At 30.7% G+C, this 23,486-nt stretch overlaps 1 protein-coding gene across 8 annotated transcripts in view; it reads left to right on the plus strand.

Annotated features, from left to right (window-relative positions):
- Positions 1–23,486, plus strand: part of LOC123260458 (sodium/potassium-transporting ATPase subunit alpha) — a 36,726-nt gene that overhangs the window by 8,794 nt on the left and 4,446 nt on the right. Inside the window, exons 1-7 of one of the 8 annotated variants that reach the window (XM_044721584.1) lie at positions 3,611–3,765; positions 12,019–12,099; positions 13,510–13,632; positions 14,726–16,451; positions 16,583–16,819; positions 17,672–17,973; positions 22,155–22,249. In XM_044721584.1, the coding sequence (XP_044577519.1) occupies positions 3,754–3,765; positions 12,019–12,099; positions 13,510–13,632; positions 14,726–16,451; positions 16,583–16,819; positions 17,672–17,973; positions 22,155–22,249 (2,576 nt within the window). In that variant the 5' untranslated portion in view covers positions 3,611–3,753. Of the gene's footprint in view, positions 1–3,609; positions 3,766–4,601; positions 4,962–12,018; positions 12,100–13,509; positions 13,633–14,725; positions 16,452–16,582; positions 16,820–17,671; positions 17,974–18,212; positions 18,308–18,881; positions 18,977–22,154; positions 22,250–23,486 lie in introns of those variants that run through there. The other 7 variants (XM_044721607.1, XM_044721616.1, XM_044721577.1 and 4 more) reach the window with 7 other exon arrangements.

The raw sequence follows: 23,486 nt of genomic DNA on the forward strand, positions 1-23,486 counted from the left end.
ACTCGACAATTTATAGATACAACTTTATAGCCAAGACCGTCAAATTATCTATTTAACTAATGAGTAATGAGATACTCATATTTCATCGTGCATATATCAACTTTCAGGAACTTTTAGACATTTTATGTCTTCTTGTATTATCTATATTGTTAAGAGAATAAAAAAAAATTATGTGGCGAGTGTATTTATATGATATAATGGGTTTTTATGGTTAAATTTGGTATCGTTGAAAAAGTCTTGACCTGGAGTTGTGCCTTTTCAAGGTTTTATATTATTCTCACCAATAGTCTATTTATGATGATAAGTATTTAGGCTGCATTCGAAAATGCTTTATCTCTAGATACATAATATTAAGAAAAGACCTTGTATCTCGTCAACTATTGACATTTTTAAAGATATAAGCTCATCCCGATGTTACACTCATCAAGAACTTTCATTTGAGTACCCACATCAATTTTTCATATATTTTATATATTTATATATATGAATATATAAAAAAATATATAAAAATGCATGTGGGTACTCTAATAAAAGCTCTTGATGAATGTAACATCGGGATGAGCTTATATCTTTAAAATCGTCAAGAGTTAAAAAAGTACAGTGCAATTTAACAAAATTTATAATTTAATAAAGCAAAATTTTATTTATTTATAGTTTACAAGTCACGGCAGTCACATAGTGACTGCAAGGTTACTAGTTATTATTATTTTCATAGTTCATAATTGTACTCTTTTTACGTATTAAGTTGTTGTAGTTTTTTTTTTTATTGAAGGTAGGGCAAAGAAAAAATTATTCATTAAAATTTTTAGTTTATTCTTTAGAAAGTTTTAATTTCAACAAAAAATTTTAAACTTTGTTATTCTGAGCTCAAAATAGATGTTTACAAACATATTTTACATTCTAGAAAATTTTTATTTTTAGAACTAATTAAATTAAAATACAAAAGGATAAAATTACATTCATTAGGACCGACTGAAATTTTATTTTACTTGATTATTAATTTTGAAATGTCGAAATTAATTGAGTCTCGGAGTAAATTGAATCACGGATTAATCAACTGGTCTTCATATTAGTTCAATTTTAATGTAATTTTCCTTTTTTTTTTTTTTATCAAAAAATTAAAATATACTTTTTATAAATTCAAAATTAAATATTTATAAATTAATATTTTTTACGTAGTATTACTTAAAAAAAAAAGGTTTATAAATTATCGTATTTTATAGCGTAAAAATAACGATAAGCCGAGCTGATGGAAATGAAAAAAAAAAAGATCCTATATTTTCTTCAAGGATAGGTCTACAAGTCCAGAGTGCTAACGAGAGATAAATCTTGTGCGAATTGGTTCACATTAACGTTTATTAATGATCTGTAGGGATGAAAGAGCCGTATAAAAAACTAACCGTCTATTTTTTTTATTTTATTTCCGAGATATCCGCAATTTAGATAAAAAACTAAGATAAAATAACTTCACCTCGTTAGATTGAAATTAAATTCAATAATTAATCTCGAAATAAAAAATTATAAAATGAAATAACTTTGAGGAATTGTACTTATTTACATTTATCTTTATTTCAATGAACCCTTATCTCAGTCTCGGGGAAATAATCTAAAGACTTTCGACAGCGGACCCTAGACGGTATTTATAAAATACTTCCGGTGTTTTTCTCTTACAGAGAGCAAATATAAAGGAAAAGATGCTTCCACCAGGCCGCTGATCACTCGTAGATTAGATAAATGTCGTAAATAACCCTAAAGCTCCCAAATGATTATATCTGACCGACATTCAACTCCTTTGTTTCCCCATTCTTTATAACCATTCCACTTTTTTTATTTTTATCAATTGAAATCAAGTGTATAAAAGCATTCTTTCCCTTCAATCAATAACTCTATTGTTGTGACTAAAATATTTTAAATGCTGCCGACAATAAATAATTGCTCGTGCTTTTTACTATTATTACACTGCTGTGTTCTTTTGTTTCCTGCAAATCATACTCTACACCAAAAAAACATGTTTGAATTACAGAAACAAAACGTCATGCATGTTTAATATTCCAAAAACATTCCGTTATCATATTTACATACCAATTTTCCATAAAAAACATTCACATACATTTTTAATTTAGATGTTTCATGTCGTTGTTACATTCTAATCTCACTCTAAATTCAAAGTTACAGCTTTCATGTCTGAAACTAATTTTATTCATCGTATGCAATCCCAAGTTGGAATCATGAACTTTCATTTCTTCCATTTAGACTTACTTTTTCAACAATATTATTACTGTTCCATTAATCTAAAAATTTCTTCCCTTAAATAACATACACGGAAAAAAGAAAAAATTACAGTCTCAGATTGTAATTATTACAGATTTAGTAAGAATTACATTGTAAAATGTAAATATTACATTAAAAGCTCTGAAAATTAACATTCAAAGTTTAAATTTATAAAAATGTTATTTCAAACTGCAATTTTTCTAGTTTTTTATACGACGCGACACTTATTACTATTTATAATTTAATTTTTACATTTTTCTTTTTCGCATGTAATAATTTAAATAATTACAATATTTCTCCGTCATTAATACAATAATCAATGCATTAATATTAACAAATTGTTATTCCTATTATAAAATATTTCATTCGAGATTATAAACCATCTGCTAATGGAACAGAATTATTTTATTGAACTTTTGATTTTCAATTTATGCTGTTAGTTAAATTTCCCTGACTATTTACTGCCGTATTGTAATTAAACTGTAACACTCTGAATAAATGGCTCTATCAAAAAAAAATATTAATAAAGCTTTTACCAATAAAAAGATTTTATTTTATCGGCTATTAGCTTGTCAGTAATTATAACATTAAAAAAAAAAAAAAAAAAAAAAAAAATATCACTTTAAAGATAAAAATTAGGAAATAAATTAATGAAGACATAAAAATTCCGTTTAGTTGCAAGGAAACTATTTTTCGTAAAATTAAAGTCTAATTTAGGATTTTTAGGGGAGTTGGGTAAGCCAAATTGTCAGTAGCTCAGTAGTACAGATAGGGTCTCAATGCAGTAGCTCTCAATCATCACCTATGAAGTAAAGTGGTGTCTCTTCGGTTTAGTTTTGGTTCTCTTCTTCTGTTCTTCTCGATTCGTATTCCAGTCGGCTCGACCCGACCCGACTAGACACGAGAAGAGCTTGCGCGACACCAGCGCCTTTTCTCACCGTCAGGAAGAAATAATAGGGGAAGAAATAACGATGCTTCTTCCCCTTACTCAGCTCTCTACTCGGCGTTATTTTTCCGTGGACAATTTCAAGCTTACTTCTATCTATTCTACATTCTACACACTATTATACTTTCAGCTGGTAGTTGTACGTATAAAGTTTTATATAATGCACATTATGTATACGATATCTATATATGTTTGTATATATAGATAGATAGAATCTAAGCGGAGTGTGCGCAAGGTACGAGCGGAGTTTGGTTCTATTCCCTGTCAACCGGCTGAAAATCGTATGTATCGGGGGTGCGGTGTACCAGCGGAATAAAGGGACAGTAGCGCGCGCATCAACAAATGCTGACGGTCGTAGTCGGTACGGGTAAAACCGTGATTACCAAGTGGTGGGGGAATAAGTTGAGACGGGTCGATGATGCCGGTACGGTTCGATGAGGCCGTTGCGTTAAACCGTCAGTCAGTCTCTGGTCCACCCGAAGCCGCGACGTTAAACGCTTCTATTCACATCGAAACTATCGCCGCACGCCGCAGCCATGGGTGACAAGGTTTGTGACCACTGAACGTTTCGTTTTTGAGAAAGAGAGAAAGAAAGAGCGTTAATATTAAAAAAAAATTATAATTTTAAAAAATACCAAAAGTTTTATCGAAATCCGGGAAGAAATAGTCTTTTCTTTCTTCCTCATCAGGAAGAAATAAGTTCGATCTTTCTTCTTTAGTCACTACTTTTAACGTTTTCATTTTTAGCGTGAGAGTGAAGACAAGAGTGCTTTAGAGTAGTAATAAAATAATAACTCGAAGGAAAAAAATTCGAGTTTTATTTTTTTAACTTTTTTTGGAGTAAAAAGGGTGTTTTTTTCGTTACCTAACCAGTTCTATCTCTTCATCTCGGTTTTTGTCAGTGCAAAGGTGTGAATTAATTGAATCGGTAGAGTTTTAAACCGTCTAGAGAATGTAAAATAAAAAATAAAAATAAAAAAACGGAAGAAATTTAGCTAAATAAGGAAGTCGGAAAGAGACGAAGAGAAAGAACGGGTCAGCAAAGGAAGGAAGGGTGGGTTGGCGGGGCACCTCGGGCGAGAGGGAGTGGACGGTGTCTGTGGAACCGCCGCTAAAGAAGAGCTTCGATCGAGGGTTGAAACGAGAGGGTGGGAGCAAGAGAGAAAAACGCGAAACCAGTAGAAAAAGCTCTTGTATCTACGTCGGTCATTATTTTATTTTTTATATATTTATATTATATAATATATTACAAGATATCTACTTGGTTGTATTCTTCTCACACTTGCTCGTGCTCTTTCGTATTTCTTCATGAAAAAATAAAAAATTTGAAAAAAAAAAAAAAAATTATAAAATCCTACCGGGGATTACATTGTATAACTTATAGAGTGTTTCACAGTGATCTACGTACAATACGTCAGTGCTCGATCCGTACGGCGACTTCCGGTTGTCTGTGCAAGAAGAGAGCTAACGAGTAGCGAGATTTTATGAGCGAGAGAGTAAGAGTGTGAAGAAACGGGCGTGAGTGACTAACTAGAATTAATTTAACAAATATTGTTTGTAATAAATAATTAATTATTAACATTTACTACTGATTAAAAAGTATTGAAGTTGGGTGCTACCAAACGGTTGACCAAACGACGAGTAGCTTCACTTAATAATTAATCTAGTTAGACTTAACAAAAGAAGAAGACCCTTTATTACTCAACTTCTTGACTGTTGTTGACTCGTCGTTAATTACAAAATGGTAATAAAAAAATCTCTGACACAAAATAGATTTTTTTTTCATTAATTTACTCGTACTCAAGTTTTCATATAATAGTTATTATTATTAAGTTAAAAGTTTTAGAGTATATGTTTTTATTTTATTTTAAAATTTAATTAGTTTATCACGAGCTTGTAGATGTTATCGCACTCGGTTCATTGACTAATTAATTAGTTAACGTTTACAAAACTTTTAACTTATAACAGTTAATAATGGTGCTTGTCTAGAGTTTAGAAACTAGAATAGTTGTTTAAACTATTGTTAGGAAAATGATTTAACAGATAATGTTTTAGTTTTTTATAATAGAAATTACATTGTTAATATTTAATAAAACGAGTGGTAACAAGTGCAATGTAATTACTGCAGTGCGGCAAAAAGTGCCGTGGGATAATGTTCTGTTACGTCATTTTCCAGTAGATCAATTTATAGATTGATATACTAATTTTTTATTAGCTATTTTTGCGCTGATTAGACTATTATTAGTACAAAATGTTTTGAAGTAGGTCAGTTGTAGAAAAATACGATTAATCGATTACTTTTAAGCTGAAGAAATAAAACAATACTAGAAAAAATTTTCGCAGACAGTCTTATCTGTGTAACAAATACATCTGTGTAACATAAAATACAGAATACTGAATACAGAATATAGAGGTATATATTTAATCATGGCCTTTATTCGTTGGTCAGCTGGTATCGAAAATTTCTCCTAGGTCTGGACGAAAACGAGCACCTTTCTGCGCAAGACCAGTGCAACCTCGTGCAGAAAATCAGGGATCTCATTTTCTAATGCAATTTCTTCATAATTAATCCTTTTGCAACTTCTCAATTCCAATTTTCGATTAAATTTCCACATATAAAAAACATTTTCATTTTTATGAGAAGCTTTGAATCAGCAGTCTCGAGTGCATTGATATCTATCGCGTAATGCAATAGCTGACAGTGTAATTTATTGATCTTAAGTGAAAAAATGTCTTCTTTTTGTTAATTTCAATCTGATGAATTTAGTCGCGAGATTGTGAGGAAGAAGAGAGAGAGAAAATGCAGATGCATATTAGAGTAGTCTCATCAATCGCTATACTCCTATCCGGCTAGCCATGCGTTCCGTGACGTTGCATCAAGGCCGGACACGTCAATTGATAAGGTCGTTCCTTTTAAAGTCCCTTTACTTGGTTGGTATCCGACGTTTTCCATTCATTGAAATCTCACCACGCCTCTAAAAGTGAGCTTCCGCCTCAATATTCATCTCAATTCCCTTTCCTTGGTTCATTTATTTGACAAAATATTCGCTAATTTCATTTTTATTGCTGTCGTAAACTGACGTTGACATCCACTTTTATCATTCGTGACATCTTTATTACTTCAGTAAAAATTCTCATTACTTATTCTCTATACTTCTCCTTTTTTTTTTTTTTTTTTTTTTTCATAAAATATATCATTTTTTTAATCTTCCTTTGAAGTATTTACCCGGTTATTTTTTTCCATTTTAATCTCTGTTATTAAATTTAACAAGTTAGGAAATATAAAAGTACATAAAAAAAAATACAACTCGACGTTTATTAATATCAAAACCGAGGAAAGATATTTTATTATAACCGAGGGGTTAGTAACAGTACAGGGAAGACAGGTATAAAGGGTCGCAGACTAGATGGCGCCCGGAGCAAGTCCGCCTTCTGGGCGTCTATTGATCGTAACCTATTTATAATTCATCTTTGCATTTTGATTTCTTGAAATATCACGTGTTTTTATCGACATTTTACCGCTAAATCTCTCCGAAACGTGATTCATATTCTTCATATAAAATATTTATCCACCTTAGTTCTTCTTTTAAGCCTTAAAAAAATCCTAACCAATATTTTTGGCACGCAACTTCGGGAAAAGTACTGTCAGTAAGGCCCTCTATCGCTTAAGGAAAAATATTTAATTGCTAAAACTTACTGGCAATTGCATAATTGCAGACACGAACACACACAATTTATTTTAATGTGCTCGGCATATCACATAATAACTCAGTTAATCGATTCGCGTTATCTAAAGTAATTACATATACATATATTACCCACACACGTACTAGTAAAGTTTCTTCTTTTACATCGAAGAAGCTATACTCATCTATTGACAAAATAAAATAAATAATTAAAATCACGCTTATAAAAATAACCACTAAAGTACAATTGTAAATCTTTTACAGCTTTAATTATTACTTTCAAAGACTTCTGCTTGGGCATTTGTAGGTCTTCGATTGAGACGACACTTTTGTGTCACCTAATCCCGTGTGTTAACACCGGTCATTGGCCCACAGGATTTTTTTCGATTCACCAACCGACATAAGTAGTTATAGTCGGATTGAATCGGACTGAACAAACCACATACTACACAATTAATTATTTTATTGTGTCTCACACTATTTTTATTACCCGGATAATAAACACCTTCAAGTGTTTGTTGGTAGATTTTTTCGAACCAGTTAAATCCGGATAGTTCGCCCACAGCCGAGCTTCCGGGAGATTGTAGTGCAATTGACAGGAAATAGCATTTAATAACAATAATTTATATGTTACATTTTTTTCTATGAACAATAATTGTTAAACCACAATTAGAAATAAAATACATCTCTCTTGAATATATATCTGCTCTGAACTGATTCATATGTGCTATGATTTTCATCTGGAATTAGAATACACGTCTCATTGATATGCATCGAACAGTTGATCCGGTTACGTGATATTCTCATATCACCCACCATTTTTTACTCACCACTATCCTTGTAATCATCCAGTATTACTTCAAGAATACATTATGTATCAACTTTTTCTTTTATTTTATTATTCCAATAGTGTCAACAGCGTTGATTAAACTTTTTAACCATAACTACACTGATAGAAGGATTTATTTGTATTAAATAATATTTATTAATAATTAACAAATCATTTATTAAAGATCACTTTTAGTATTAAACAAATATTTCTTAGTATTTAAAATTATTTGTTTGTATTTAATAAATCTGAGATTCTAATAAATGATTTGTTAAATATTAACAAATATTTTCAACTATAAACAAATCCTTCTATCAGTGTAACTAATGCAATTATTGTGCGTTTCTTCAAATTTCATCAACAATTCATGTACCAATCAAAAAAATCAAATATTGACATTTCTAAATATTTAAAACTATTTTTCCATCCAAAAATTAAAAGAAGAAATCAAACTAATTTATTTTTTTGATCAAAAGTTCTTGAAGAACGCTCTGGTTATCATTATCATAAAATCATAATCTCTGTTTGCTAATGAAGTTAATCTTTACGTAACTAAGTTGTTAAAATCCTTGAGAAGCTTATCATCTGCGGGAAGAAAACTTTACAAAAAAATAAAACTAAAACTCAAGCAATTTCTGGCGATGAAAAATTAGTATCAAATCATAAAAACATTTTTATTAGGTATTAAGATTAATGTTAATTAAAAAATTGACTCGCGAGCCACAATGTCAGTATTCCAATGCCGGCTTTGAGTGTTTTAGTGTCTAGTATATTCATGAGCATGTTATACTGTTTGGCATTAAACGACCAATCTCCCTCTTGACCCAATTCGTAAAACGTCCTGATAGACGTTTGTATGCTGATGTGTATACACAACGCCGTAGATCATGCTGGTGTGTCTCAGCGGCTTTGGTACACACACATCTCTACAGAGCTTCCTTATGTCGCTAATACGTGTTACATGTCCACGTTACCATTACATTACATTTCATTGCTCTGGACATTAAACATTGGCCATTATACATTCGCCCGGTATTCCAATAGGCCAGAGCAGAACCCAGGGTACCCCCGAGAGATTGCTATAATACTCTCAACCGAGAAACGGTATATAATATAATGACGCGTGACGCATGTGACGAGTGGTCTACACTACACGTCACACGATGTAGATAAAACAGTCTATAGTACCTTCAATCAATTTATCAATGTCATCAAATAACAAAAAGTACTTATGTATCCACTTCACTAAAATAATTATCAATCACTCGCTAATTTAATATTCATTATTTTCTGCTTCTTCTTTAAAGGTCTCTTCAGTTCTTTTTTAAAATATAATTTTTAATTAATAAAAAAAACATAAAAATATTTTTATAAATTACCAAGAGGGGGTGACCTTTTCCGTGCAACGAGGTAATAAACGGTAGTTGCTTTCCGCCTTGGTACAATACTTCCGTCAATCGATTTAACTGTATTATCTAGACGGTTAATTGCATTTTATCCTTCAGTAGATGTTTACAAACTAAAAAGCTTATCATTGAATAAATTCAATCCGTTTTTATTAAATAAAAATAATCGTATGGCAAATTGACTGTTTTATTTTTATTAATCTCATAATAAATACTGTTAAAATAACTGGGAAGATATTACGTAATGCTGTTGTTCATGCAATAATTACGCTAATGATTAAACATAGGTAGGTAATATTTAGAAGTTGATAAAGCTGATGTATAAGGGTCACAAAACGAGAACAACGTCCGCAAATGGGACTATACCAGCCAGGCCTTTGTACATAATGTTCTTGATGTAAACGGTGTACATACTACACATTACTTATAGTATACAGTATGATATATATGTATTTATGTATCTATGTATGCAGCGGGGGAAATGTGGCGCCATAGGGTTAGGGATGCGACGACAGTCTGGCGTTAGGGGTGATAAAAAAAATAACAAGAATAAAGAAGGTACAGTAAGCGTATCACATGACAACTACCGGGGCATGCAGCGCCTCCAACGGTACTTGCTCGTCCAACTTTGCTGGCCTGGTTGAGTATTGATCCGTGAATGTGCCCAAGAACCGCGGGGGCGCTTGCTTGGGTCAGGGGTGTCGCATTCATTGCACATGCGTCGGTTCAACATCGACCCAACTACAACCGTGTGTCTATTCAAAATTCTTTTGTTCTATTTTTGATTCTCTAATTCGGGCTTATGTCATTTCATTAATCTAAAATAAAAACAGTCATTGTCATCATGTTGTCACATGTTATAATGATAATCATGAGGGTGGATATTATAATGTTGACATGATTTTATCAAGAAGCGAGGCAATATCACCGTTCACGTTGTTAGGGAGCTCCAATCAGAATTTGATACTAATGAAAATTTAATTTTTATTTACCGTAGGGTCCTTTTTAATGGAAATTTTAATTTTTTTTTAATTAGATAATTTTGTTGGGAGAAAATTAATTTGATTTGAAAAAATTATTATGAAGAGTTTGTTCGTTTTTAAACAAGTAGAACATTTATTAATAAATTTTTTGTCTAATTTAGAATAATTTTTTTTTTTAATTAAGAAATTTTTTTTGTTAATCAGATTTATTTAAAAATAAAAAATTTTACAGAAAACATGGAAAAAAGTAAAATCGAAAAATTATACTATAAATAATACTTTTATAGATATTTTCTGACGTGAGTCATTAAATTTTTAGATTATTGGCTGTCCAGTCTAATACAGCAATTCTTTTTTCTCTAATTTTTAGTATAATATTATAAATAATATTAAGCGTTGCTTCGTATAAAAAACTATAAGAATTGCAGTTTTAAATAACATTTTTCTAAATTCAAACTTTGAATGTTAATTTTCAGAGCTTTCAATGTAATATTTATATTTTAAAATGTAATTTTTATTAAATCTGTAATAATTACAATCTGAAACTGTAATTTTTCCCGTTTTTTATACACTGATAGAAGGATTTATTTATACCAAAAAATATTTGTCAATTGTTATATTTGTTATAGTTAACAAATCATTTATTAGAGACCACTTTTTAGTATTAAATGTTTCTTAGTATTTAATAAATCTGATATTCAATTATTAAATATTAATAAATCTTTTTAAATACTAAGAAATATTTATTAAGGACTAAAAAGTGGTATCTATTAAATGATTTTTTAACTATAAACAAATCCTTCTATCAGTGTACGGAGCGCTACGTTACAGTACATAAAGTAATTTTTCTTTTTTCCGTGAAGAATCTTTAACAAGAAAATCATTTTAAAGAATTTAAATTTTTAATCAAGCAAAAAATTTTTCAGTAACTTTTAGCTTGATTCAAGACAAAAAATTTATTATACTAAATTTTGAAATAATTTTCTTATCTCAAAATTTTTTCTTTAAAATTAATTTTTTCTGTTGAAGTAAAGTCTTATAAAAATTAATAACTAATTTATTTCCTCGGATAAAAATTGTATTAAAAAACACCGAGATTTCTTAACAACCCTAAAAGACATAAATTTATAAATTTAAGCAAATTGATATCACATAAATAACCATGCGCATTACAGTCATTGATCTAACCTCGCATTCGAACTATTAACCACTCTTTTATGACAATATACAATAACTCTAATTCTTCCCACACAATAGCTCGTGGTGATGAGTCATTAAACGTTTTATTACACGTGACATTTACACCGCCCGATATAATGCGAGAATCTCCAGAAAATTGTTTCCGTATGACTAATAGAGTATTGCAACTACTTGAGATGGGTTTTACGTCTGACTTAAATTGACCATTACCACTTCGCTGAAATTCGGCTTTAAATTAATTAAGTCTGCGCAAAAAATCTGACCCTATTAAAAAATTACGTAATAATTCCTTCAAAATTCCCTATTAAAAAATAACAGTGCATTGACAATAAAATCTAAATACTCATATTGAGCATTCATGAGATATTATCTGACACGTCGACGCCTTTTAAAACCGTCTAATGTAACTAAACGGAAGTACCTGGTTATCCAATGGTACACAAGGCCGCACTTGAAATTATAAAACATTATTTTAGGAGCGGCGATGGTCAAGCGCATCACTTTTTATTCCTTTTAATCACATAATCATTCATTATGTATCAAGAGTGGTCATTGATCATTAATCCACGGTTTATTTGTTTACTCATTCATCCAGCCCTGGTCAAAATTATTTTTATTTAAAAAAACCTTTCATTTATTTATTTATTTTTTAAGTTATTCATACCATCACTCATTTCCTAAACTTTATTTTTTACAGCATGGCCGTACAGACTCATATAGAGTCGCCACGTTACCGAACGTTCGCGACGACAACAAAACTGCTGATGGAATGTACAAGGTACACACACAGAATACACATCAAAAAAACAATTCTATTGAATTGAATGGAATAAAAATATAATAATAAAATAACAAGTCGGTTTTGCGACACTAAATCAATACTCTTCTCATAACTGACGAAAGAGGAAACCATTTCTAAAATTACTCCATACTTTATTTACAACTTTACTTCTCCTCTATAAAAATAAAATAAAAAAAAAACTCACTTTATGACATTTCAAAATAATGGAAATACGTCAATTAATATGGGTTGCTTTAAATAACACTATAAAAACTTTTCTCTCAAACTAAACTCCGTACTTCTGATGACCTCCAACCTTTAACCGGCTCTATTTAATCCTCTAATGAGATTCATATTTGAATTTATTTATAAAGAAACAGAATTTTTTTATTAATTTTGTTGAAGCTGTCTGCAAACTACTTTACTTTTTATCCTTTGAGCTTTCTCAGGTGGTATTTAATAACGATGTAAATAGTATAAGGGATGAATAAACCAACATACTGTCTGCCCTTTCTGCAGATAAACCTACGCTCGACCTATCATGCTCGATGAGATATAACGTATAATACTAACAAACACCTTTGCTTAAAATACAACTTACTTGCTCGCTCACTCACCTACTTATTTTATTATATACTTATACACACTTACTATTATTTCTCAGGGGTTTTTCTTCTATTATCCTCTTGATAATCCGCTTCGTTCTTTCGCATCTTCCAGCTATTGTTGGGTTTTTATATTATCGTTGAATAGTTTTTCTACACTTAACACTCTGCTAACTTGGTAATTTTATAAATAACAATATATTTTAAGCGAATAAATATAATTACTAACAAAAAATTAATTATTGTAAGCTTTAAAACTAATTCTTCTTTTTCTGACTAACATATATTCTTCTTCTGCAAATTATTTAAGCTTGTAATTAAAATTACAGAGTAATACTTCCGTTGATTGGTATGCATGATTAAATATATACTTAACACTAACAATAACTCTTAAAAAACAAATTAATGCCCGTAAAAATATTTTTGCTGAAGAACGGGCTTTGATAATAAAATAATAAACTAAAAAACGCTGAGCTGATCGTGAGATCTGGAAGAAGACTGAGGGTGTAGCGAAGATATATCCAGTATTGAATAAACATACTGTAGACTTTTTAATTAAAAGGTTAATAAGGATGACGACTTATTAATTTGTGTCGCGCTAACTGCAAGCATGCTGGTTATTGATGGTGATGACGGTGGCTCGGCCTCAGTCTCCAGAGAAAGCAGCCAATTTATATTAATTGTTGAGAGGAATTTTTTACTACTGACATCTCTTAATTAATGCTTGTCGCTCATATTATTATTTCTATCTTTATTATTATTTTTATTATTTACTAACTTTATTATTTTAAATTTTCTGCAGTCGCGGCGAAAGGCCCCAAAGAAGAAGGGAGATTTAGATGATTTGAAACAGGAGTTGGATATTGATTTTCATAAAATCACAATTGAAGAGCTTTACCAGAGATTTCAGACTCATCCAGAAAATGTAAGATTTTTTTTTTTTTAATAATAATAATTAAAGAAAACAATAGTAGTCTAGACACGGTGTTACCTTTTTGTGTAATTTTGATGTTAGCGGATAAAGTAGAGTTTATTTAATGTTTTTTAATCCGCTGATTAATTTTTATAATTTTTAAAAATTTTAGTGGATTAAAATAATATAAAAAAGTAACAACTTGTTAGAACTATAAAAACATGTGGTAATTATTTACAAGTGGGGTCCACCATTTTCATTTTCATTTTTTTGAACGAAATTTCTATTTGATTTTATTGATGTATTTTTTTTAATACATAAAAAAATGAACAATTAAAAAAAAAAAAAAAAAGTTGATTACTACAATTTTAACAAATTTTCAAAAAAATTTATAAATTTTTTAGAAAATTGTGATATTTACCTTTTTTTTTATTTAATTATTCTTTTAAAAAAAAAAAAAAAAATATATCAATAATATAAAAAAAAAATGAAATTGAAATTTTATCCAAAAACATGAGAGCCAAAATTTTTTCCAACTTTTAAAGGCAAAATAGCTATCGAAATTTTTTTTTTCCTTTCACGACATTTTTTATCATAAATGCGCCGTAAAAACAAGCAGAATAAAAAAAATTAAAAATGTTAATTTTTCATCTAGATATGGCCAAAAATAGGATGGACCCCACTTGTAAATAATTACCAAACTTTTAATAATAATTAAAGAAAAATAATAGTAGTCTAGACGCAGTGTTACCTTTCTGTGTAATTTTGAATAAAGTACACTGAAAAAAAAAATTCTTGACTGGATTCTAAATTTTCTTGACTCAAAAAAATGTTAAGGAAGATATTTAAAATTTCTTGAATGAAGTCAAAGAAAATTTCTTTTTGCTCCAAAATAATTTTTGTCTTCCTTAAAATTTTCTTGTCGCAAGAAATTTGTTTTTTGTGAAATTTTATTCAATGTATTTTAATCCGCTGATTAATTTATAAAAATTTTAGTAGATTAAAATAATTTAAAAAGGTAACACCTTGTTAAAACTATAAAACCATGTTAAAAAAAAAATAATTTTTCCCAAAATTTCAACAACACTCACTATTCTACTTCCAGGGACTCAGTCATGCGAAAGCAAAAGAGAATCTCTTGAGGGACGGCCCAAACGCATTGACGCCTCCGAAAACGACTCCAGAATGGGTTAAATTTTGTAAAAATTTGTTCGGTGGATTCGCCCTGCTGTTATGGATTGGAGCGTTCCTCTGTTTTGTCGCGTACGGGATCCAGGCGTCGACGAGCGAGGACCCCAATGACGACAATCTCTACCTTGGTATCGTGCTCGCAGCTGTAGTAATAGTAACGGGTATATTCTCGTACTATCAGGAAAGCAAATCGAGCAAAATAATGGAGTCGTTCAAAAACATGGTGCCGCAATTCGCGACTGTCCTTCGAGAAGGTGAAAAACTAACCCTGAGGGCAGAGGACCTCGTGCTTGGCGATGTTGTCGAAGTCAAATTCGGTGACCGTATCCCCGCTGACATCAGAGTAATCGAGTCACGAGGCTTCAAGGTAGACAACAGTTCGCTAACTGGTGAATCGGAGCCGCAATCGAGGTCACCGGAGTTCACCAACGAAAACCCGCTTGAAACAAAGAACCTCGCATTTTTCTCGACGAATGCAGTCGAAGGCACAGCCAAGGGTGTCGTGATTTGCTGCGGAGACAACACTGTAATGGGAAGAATCGCTGGTCTTGCCTCTGGGCTAGACACCGGCGAGACACCAATTGCCAAAGAAATCCACCACTTCATCCACTTGATTACCGGCGTGGCTGTATTCCTGGGTGTAACCTTCTTCGTTATTGCCTTTATCCTGGGATACCACTGGCTTGACGCTGTGATTTTCCTAATTGGTATTATTGTAGCAAACGTACCTGAAGGTCTGTTGGCCACTGTTACCGTATGTCTTACACTGACTGCTAAGAGAATGGCCTCCAAAAATTGTCTAGTAAAGAACCTCGAGGCCGTAGAGACACTTGGATCGACGTCGACTATTTGCTCTGACAAGACCGGAACCTTGACCCAAAACCGAATGACTGTCGCTCACATGTGGTTCGACAATCAGATCATCGAAGCCGACACGACAGAAAACCAATCTGGCGTGCAGTACGATCGTACGAGTCCTGGATTTAAGGCTCTCGCCAAGATCGCCACCCTTTGTAATCGAGCTGAATTCAAACCCGGTCAGGAGGGTGAACCCATCCTCCAGCGCGAAGTTAACGGTGATGCCTCTGAAGCGGCTTTGCTTAAATGCATGGAGCTCGCACTTGGGGACGTTATGGGTATCCGTAAAAGAAATAAAAAAGTATGTGAAGTACCCTTTAATTCGACTAACAAATATCAAGTTTCAATTCACGAGTCCGAAGATCCTAATGACCCGCGTTATTTATTAGTAATGAAGGGTGCCCCTGAACGAATTCTTGACCGTTGTTCCACTATTTTCATTGGTGGCAAAGAAAAAGTACTCGATGAGGAAATGAAAGAGGCATTTAATAACGCGTATCTCGAACTCGGCGGTCTTGGCGAGCGTGTTCTCGGATTCTGCGACTACGTTCTCCCGTCCGACAAATACCCTGTCGGCTTCAAATTTAACTCTGACGATCCCAATTTCCCTACCGAAAACCTACGTTTCGTAGGACTCATGTCCATGATTGATCCTCCACGAGCTGCTGTACCTGACGCCGTCGCCAAGTGTCGATCCGCTGGTATCAAAGTTATCATGGTCACTGGTGACCATCCGATCACTGCCAAAGCCATCGCTAAGTCTGTCGGTATCATTTCTGAAGGTACTCTTATTTTTTTTTTTTTTAAATATATCTTACTTACTTAAAGTAATAAGAACTGCCCTCGTTGTTCCTCTATGTAATCTATTACTACATGCTCTTTTTTTTTCTTGTCGCTCCCAATTAACCTCTAGGTAACGAGACTGTCGAAGACATTGCTCAGCGCTTGAACATTCCCGTGTCAGAAGTTAATCCACGAGAAGCTAAGGCTGCAGTCGTTCACGGTGGTGAGCTCAGAGACCTTGACTCCGACCAGCTGGATGAGATTCTCAGGTATCACACCGAAATTGTGTTCGCTCGTACTTCACCCCAGCAGAAACTTATTATCGTTGAGGGTTGTCAGCGTATGGGAGCTATTGTCGCTGTAACTGGTAAGTTAATCTATTTATTTAATCCATATTAATAAGATATGGTTAAATTTGTTATCGTTGGAAAAGTCTTGACCTAGAGTTGTGCCTTTTCATGGTTTCATATCATTCTCACCAATTGTCAATTTATGATGATAAATATTTAGACTGCATTCGAAAATGCTCTATCTCTAGATAAATAATAAAGGAATGACCTTTTATCTCGTGAATTAATGACATTTTTAAAGATATAAGCTCACCCCGATGTTACACTCATCAAGACCCTTCATTTAAGTACCCACATCAATTTTTCATATATTTCATATATATTTATATATGGAAAATATATCAAAATGCATGTGGGTACTCAAATGAAAGCTCTTGATGAGTGCAACATCAGAATGAGCTTATATCTTAAAAAATGTCAATAATTGAGAACTGATTTTGCTATCTTGTCAACTAATGATATTTTTGAAGATATAAGCTCACCCCGATGTTACATTCATCAAGACTTTTCATTTAAGTACCCACATCAATTTTTGATATATTTATATATATTATATATATGAATATATGAAAAATATATCAAAATGCATGTAGGTACTCAAATGAAAGCTCTTGATGAGTGTAACATCGGGATGAGCTTATATCTTTAAAATCGTTAATATTTAAGAAAGTACAATGCAATTTAACAAATTTCATTATTTAATAAAGCAAAATTTTACTTATTTATAATTCAAAAGTCACGGTAGTCACATAGTGACTGCAAGGTTGCTAGTTTTAATAAATAAAATTATCATTTTCAATATTTCTTCTAGGCTTGAAAAAAAAAATACTTTAAGCACTTGTTAATAATTACTGATTATTAATTACCAGGTGATGGTGTAAACGACTCGCCGGCTTTGAAGAAAGCTGACATTGGTGTTGCTATGGGTATCTCCGGTTCGGATGTATCAAAACAGGCTGCCGACATGATTCTGCTGGACGACAACTTTGCTTCAATCGTTACTGGAGTCGAGGAGGGTCGTCTTATCTTCGACAACTTGAAGAAGTCCATCGCCTACACCTTGACATCAAACATTCCTGAGATCTCACCCTTCCTTGCATTCATTCTCTGTGATATCCCACTTCCACTTGGAACTGTCACCATTCTCTGCATCGATTTAGGAACTGATATGGTAAGTCATTCAAAGTCTTTAACTAGCTTATGTAAATTTAAAATTATTAAAGACCAAAGGAATCGATTGTCAATCTGCAAACTGTTTATCACATAATAATAATTTATAATTACAATATTACACAACTGATGTCTGCTCGAAAGTTGATTATACAAGCAATCGATTCCAGTGTTCTTTACAGTCAATATTTCAGAGTCTTCCGAGCCAATGCTATTTATATTGACTCTGGATTATATCAGATACCAGCTATATCATTGGCGTACGAACATGCTGAGTCGGACATTATGAAGAGACGTCCACGTAACCCTCTATTTGACAAACTCGTTAACGACAGGTTTCTTCAATTTATTATTTTATCGCCAGGCAGTAGCTGCCCACTTAATTCCTCGACGCCTCATCTTCAACATAACAATGCTCCTGTATTATTTATATTATTATAACGCTAGAAGACTATATTTATTTATCTATTGCGTCACAGGTAGCTACCCTCAGTAAACACCGTCTGCTGGAAATCCCGTATTTCAATTTAGAGTGCAGTTAACAGAAATCAAATTATTTTTCAGTACATAATTATTTATTTAGGATTCATAAAGGACAGTTGGAGCAAATAGCAGCATTCAAGCAGAAAATGAATTATTTTAAAGTCCTGTCCGTCTTATCCTCCTTTCACAACATCCAACACCCATTATTACAATTATTACCCGTAAACTTGAAACAATCCCCAATTTTTTATTATTTTTTATCCATCAAAACTCATAAATTTCATAATTTATCGAATTATTATTTATTATTATGTTGTCATTGAGTGAACTATGTGTAAATTTATTTTATTTATTTTGTTTTTTTTTTTCTCTCTTTATTATATTGTTCACAAATTCTCATTAAGCTTATTGATAATATGACGTCAGGTACCCGCCATTTCGTTAGCCTACGAGCAGGCAGAGAGCGATATTATGAAGCGACAACCACGAAACCCCTTCACTGACAAGCTAGTTAATGAAAGGTAACACATCAACATCTCCAATCTTCAAACAGATATACATAACACCCGAGTTTAAGCACTTATTAAACTGTTATTACCGCTAAGTATTAATATATTATCTCCACTATTTATTTCTTCAATATTCAAAATCCCCTATTATTATTTTCAATTTTCATATATTTTTTTTTATTATTTAAATTTATATAATAATCTCTCAATTATTTTGAGATTATATTTTATCCTATTTTATTATTATTTTATTTTTTTAATAAAATTTAATACTTGGCGTATAATAACAAATTAGTACGACTCAAAAAAATTTAAAAATCTTCTTATTAACTCGATTGGGCACTTTGAAACTTAAAAAAAATATATTTTCATTTCTTTCTACTTATACTGACTTTTTGGCTCTGGGTTTTTGGTTGTATTTTAAATAATTGTCCCTCATCATCATCATCTTCATTAATAATTACTTTGGACATTAAATACGTTGGAATTTATTAATTCAAGAGGTTTTATTAAAAAAAAAAAAAAAAATTATTCTGGTATCACAAGATTTTGATTTTTCTTATTAATCATAACATACAACATTCATATACTTATATTTGTTGTTGCATAATTATATTGATAAGAATTTCAAGTGTAAAGTTGCAGAGCGATAACTCTTGGCTATTGAAAAATATTTATTATTGATTTCTTCTTCTTTTTCTTCCACCTAATTTTATTTATATATTTATCACTTCATGTGTGTCATGTTCTCAATTAAAAACCAATTTCTATTTTATTTACTTCTCGCAACTTTGGAGTTTTAATCAGCTCTCAATTTCGATTAATAATTATCAATTTAAAAAAAAATTAAATTATTTAATTTACAATAATTAATTTAAAAGCCGCGTATTAGATAAAAAATAAATCAAAATAAATTTTCGAAATTGAAAACTGTTAAATATTTTTCTAATCATCATCTAAAAGTCATGTCATTAGATAAAGGGGGCTCAAATGCAAAAGGTAAGCCTCCAAATTATTAAAAAATTATTTTAAAGCACACATTATAAAATTCTTCTCTTAAAAAAATTTTTAATATTAAATTCATCTAAGAATTTTTTTTTCCTGAGTCATCGATAACAAGCTCAATCAAGTAAATTTTTAATTTTTAAAAAACCATAATTATCTCCAAAAAAATTAATTAATTCACTAATAGAAAGGGATATGTCACTGCGTCTTTAGCATGTTCATTCATCAGCATTCTGTCAGCATCTTTTAACTGTACCTCATGTTTTTAAAAACCTTCAACGAACCTCAACAACTAAACATACTTGTATAATTATTTAAAATCAACCCTTTATTTTAAATCACTATATAACTATCACTATATTATATAATATATATTTTTATTCCTACTCAATCCTGCCTGCCTATAATTTTACAATATAAGCCTCCAGCGAATTTTGTTTTTGTTGCTAATTGCCTTGCTATTTATAAAAATAATCTCTAAAATAATTTATTTATCTGCGTCTTAATTTTAAAAACAACTGTTCTTATTGTAACTCGTGAAATTGTTGATTTGGTGTATTAATTTTTCAGTTAAGTTGATTAAAATTTATTAGATATTTTAAATGTTATAATCATCAACAATTTCATTAAATAGAATTTATATGATTCTAGTAGTTAATGAGTATAATGTTGTTGTTAGTTAGAAATTAATTTAATAGATCCTAGGATTTCTGTATACTCGTTAAATTACTATTTTTTTTATTTTATAATTATAATAGTAAAAATGTTTAATAATATTAATTTTTATAAATGTTTATCTAAAAAAAATTTTTTTTAGATATACCAGTTTTAAAAATTGTGCAATACACCAACAATAACAACAGAAATATTATATTTTAAAAACACATAATTTAAAATTTCATAAAAAATAACTATCGCAGCTGCTGTGCTACTTTAATTAATTAATAATTAATTTTATTCTGTAACTTTTATATATTTTATCTGCGATTGCAATTTTTATTTTTTATTATTACTATTATTATTTTATTTATATTCACTACTAGGCACCTTTAACATTTAATCAACGAGGACATGTGGATTGTTAACTTATTTTATCTGCTGGCGATAACAAAAAATTACTTTCTTAAAATTTCTTTTGTTATTAATATTTATAATACTAACATCTACAAAGCCGCCTTATATATCACCTGTCTTACTTTTTTTTATTATGTGGCCTATTATATATACTAATAAAATTAGGAAGGATCCAGGAGACTTCACTGGGCGGATAACTTCTAATGGATTGCCACGAACATTCTGTCCTAACAAAATTAATTAGAATGTTTTTTTTAAATAATTTTTTATCAAGGAGGACAGTCTTTTAAATTATCAACAAACGCTTGCGAATGGCATCGATAATTTCTTTTCTTTTATTTATCTCTAATATTCTCTAAAAACATCATTCTCGAATCATATTAAATAAAAAAAAGAAGAAATAAAATTATTATAATTTTTTAAGAAGAAATAAAATGATATTAATTTTTAAAGAACAAATAAAATGATATTTATTTTTAAAGAAGAAATAAAGTGATAAAAATTTTTAAAGAAGAAATAAAATTATAATAATTTTTAAAGAAGAAATAAAATAATAATTATTTTTAAAGAAAAAATAAAATTATAATTTTTTAAGAACAAATAAAAAAAAATGATTCGAGAATGGTTTTGCTTGTAAATTAAAAAGCTTAAATATAATCCTAATTTCTTAAAAAGTCGAGGGTTTTATTTAAAATAATATAATCGTTAGGAAATCCCATGTACAGGTTTCCTGGCTGAAGATGCTGCTAATTTTTTAATTTAATTTTATTTAAATATCTATCTTATTTTTTATTATTTTAAATATTATTAATTAGAAACACTGTATAACCTGAAGGTCTTTTACAGTTTTCCTAATCCTTTCCCTTCAATGGTAGCACTATTTACCGAACAATACCCATTTCTTCTCCAAGAACTTGTTCGACAGGATTAATTATGGCTATTTAACGATTGTGTGCTACCACTGAAGGTCCTATTATTATATTTATTATTATTATTAAATTAAACTTAACTGAATAATAAACAGAATAGCATTCAGAATATTAATTAATGGATGATAATACACTTAAGAACTTTCTATCACACACTTGCTTATTAATGGGGTGGATGGCAGGTGCCGGCCATCTCGTTAGCGTACGAGGCACCGGAGTCGGACATTATGAAACGCCAGCCACGCGACCCTTACAGAGACAATTTAGTCAACCGAAGGTGGGTGTCTTTGTTAACCCACCCGAAAGGCATATTAGAAGCCGATAATGTTTTTTTTTCTTATTCATGAAATTGCTGATATATTTTACATGAACAAAATAGTCGATTCAAGTCTAAATCATTCAGCATGAACTTTTAGATTCAATTTCAAATTCAACATGTCATAATTAATTTCATTTTTCATCTTAAACTCTGCGACAAACATTTTTTTAAAAATTTAATTATATTCTGCTCCGATTGATTGTTAAAAAAAAGATACTAAAAATCCTCATGGGTTTAATCAATCGGTGCATAGTGTACTGAAGAAATATCTAGCAATTTTAAACACTTGAAACTGTGTGTACACATACAAGCTTATTAAAAACTAGATTTTTTACCGATATAATACTTGACATTCAATATCATCACATTTAGTCATCAATAATTACACACTGTCATTTTTTATTAGATAATTAGTTAGATGATACAGCACGGCACATTTGCCATCTAGGGTGTTAGTGTCAGGAATGCTGAATGGCCTTTACTTTTAGTCTTTTTAGATGATCACAGCTAAAGATGCATTATTATTTTTATTAAATTTTTTTATTATTTTATTTAAAATCAATTTAAAAAACAATAATTTAAAAATTAGCAATCACATTAGCCGTCTCAGACTGGATGGAGTTTTAAGTGTTTTTTAAGTGTGTCAAGCGCTGAAAAGAAGGAAAAATCCAAATATGTAACTCGTGTTATATTAATTACTATTTATTATTTAATTTTAAAATAAAAAAATACTTTCCTTTCACTTTATTATTATTATTTCTGAATTCTGCCACTCTATTTTATTTACAAAGCACTAGTTTAAACTCACTGTGTTTCAAATGAGAGTAAATAATGAAATACTGTGCGTAGATATGTGACTAGAGCTCACGGATGCATCAATAGAATCCGTGAAGTGCTTTTAAATTTAATGCTTGTACTCATTAGCTCTGCTATCATCTTCCATTAGGTGTATTGTTGCATGCGCTTACTAAATCATGCTTTTACCACAAATCCATTAAAACTATGGCCTTTTGCTTTAAACGAGTGGTAAGTAATAGCATGCCACCTTACTGAAGCAACTCTATGCTAAAGTAACAAGTATGCGACTGAAATAATAAATCTACTCGAGTTAAAGCTCACCTGCAACTAAACACCGCGGTTTTATAAAATTGCGAGTATTGAGTAATCCCAACGATAAATAGGCTAGAGGATTAAC

The sequence above is a fragment of the Cotesia glomerata genome, linkage group LG1, assembly GCF_020080835.1.
Source record: "Cotesia glomerata isolate CgM1 linkage group LG1, MPM_Cglom_v2.3, whole genome shotgun sequence".
Classification (NCBI taxonomy): domain Eukaryota; kingdom Metazoa; phylum Arthropoda; class Insecta; order Hymenoptera; family Braconidae; genus Cotesia; species Cotesia glomerata.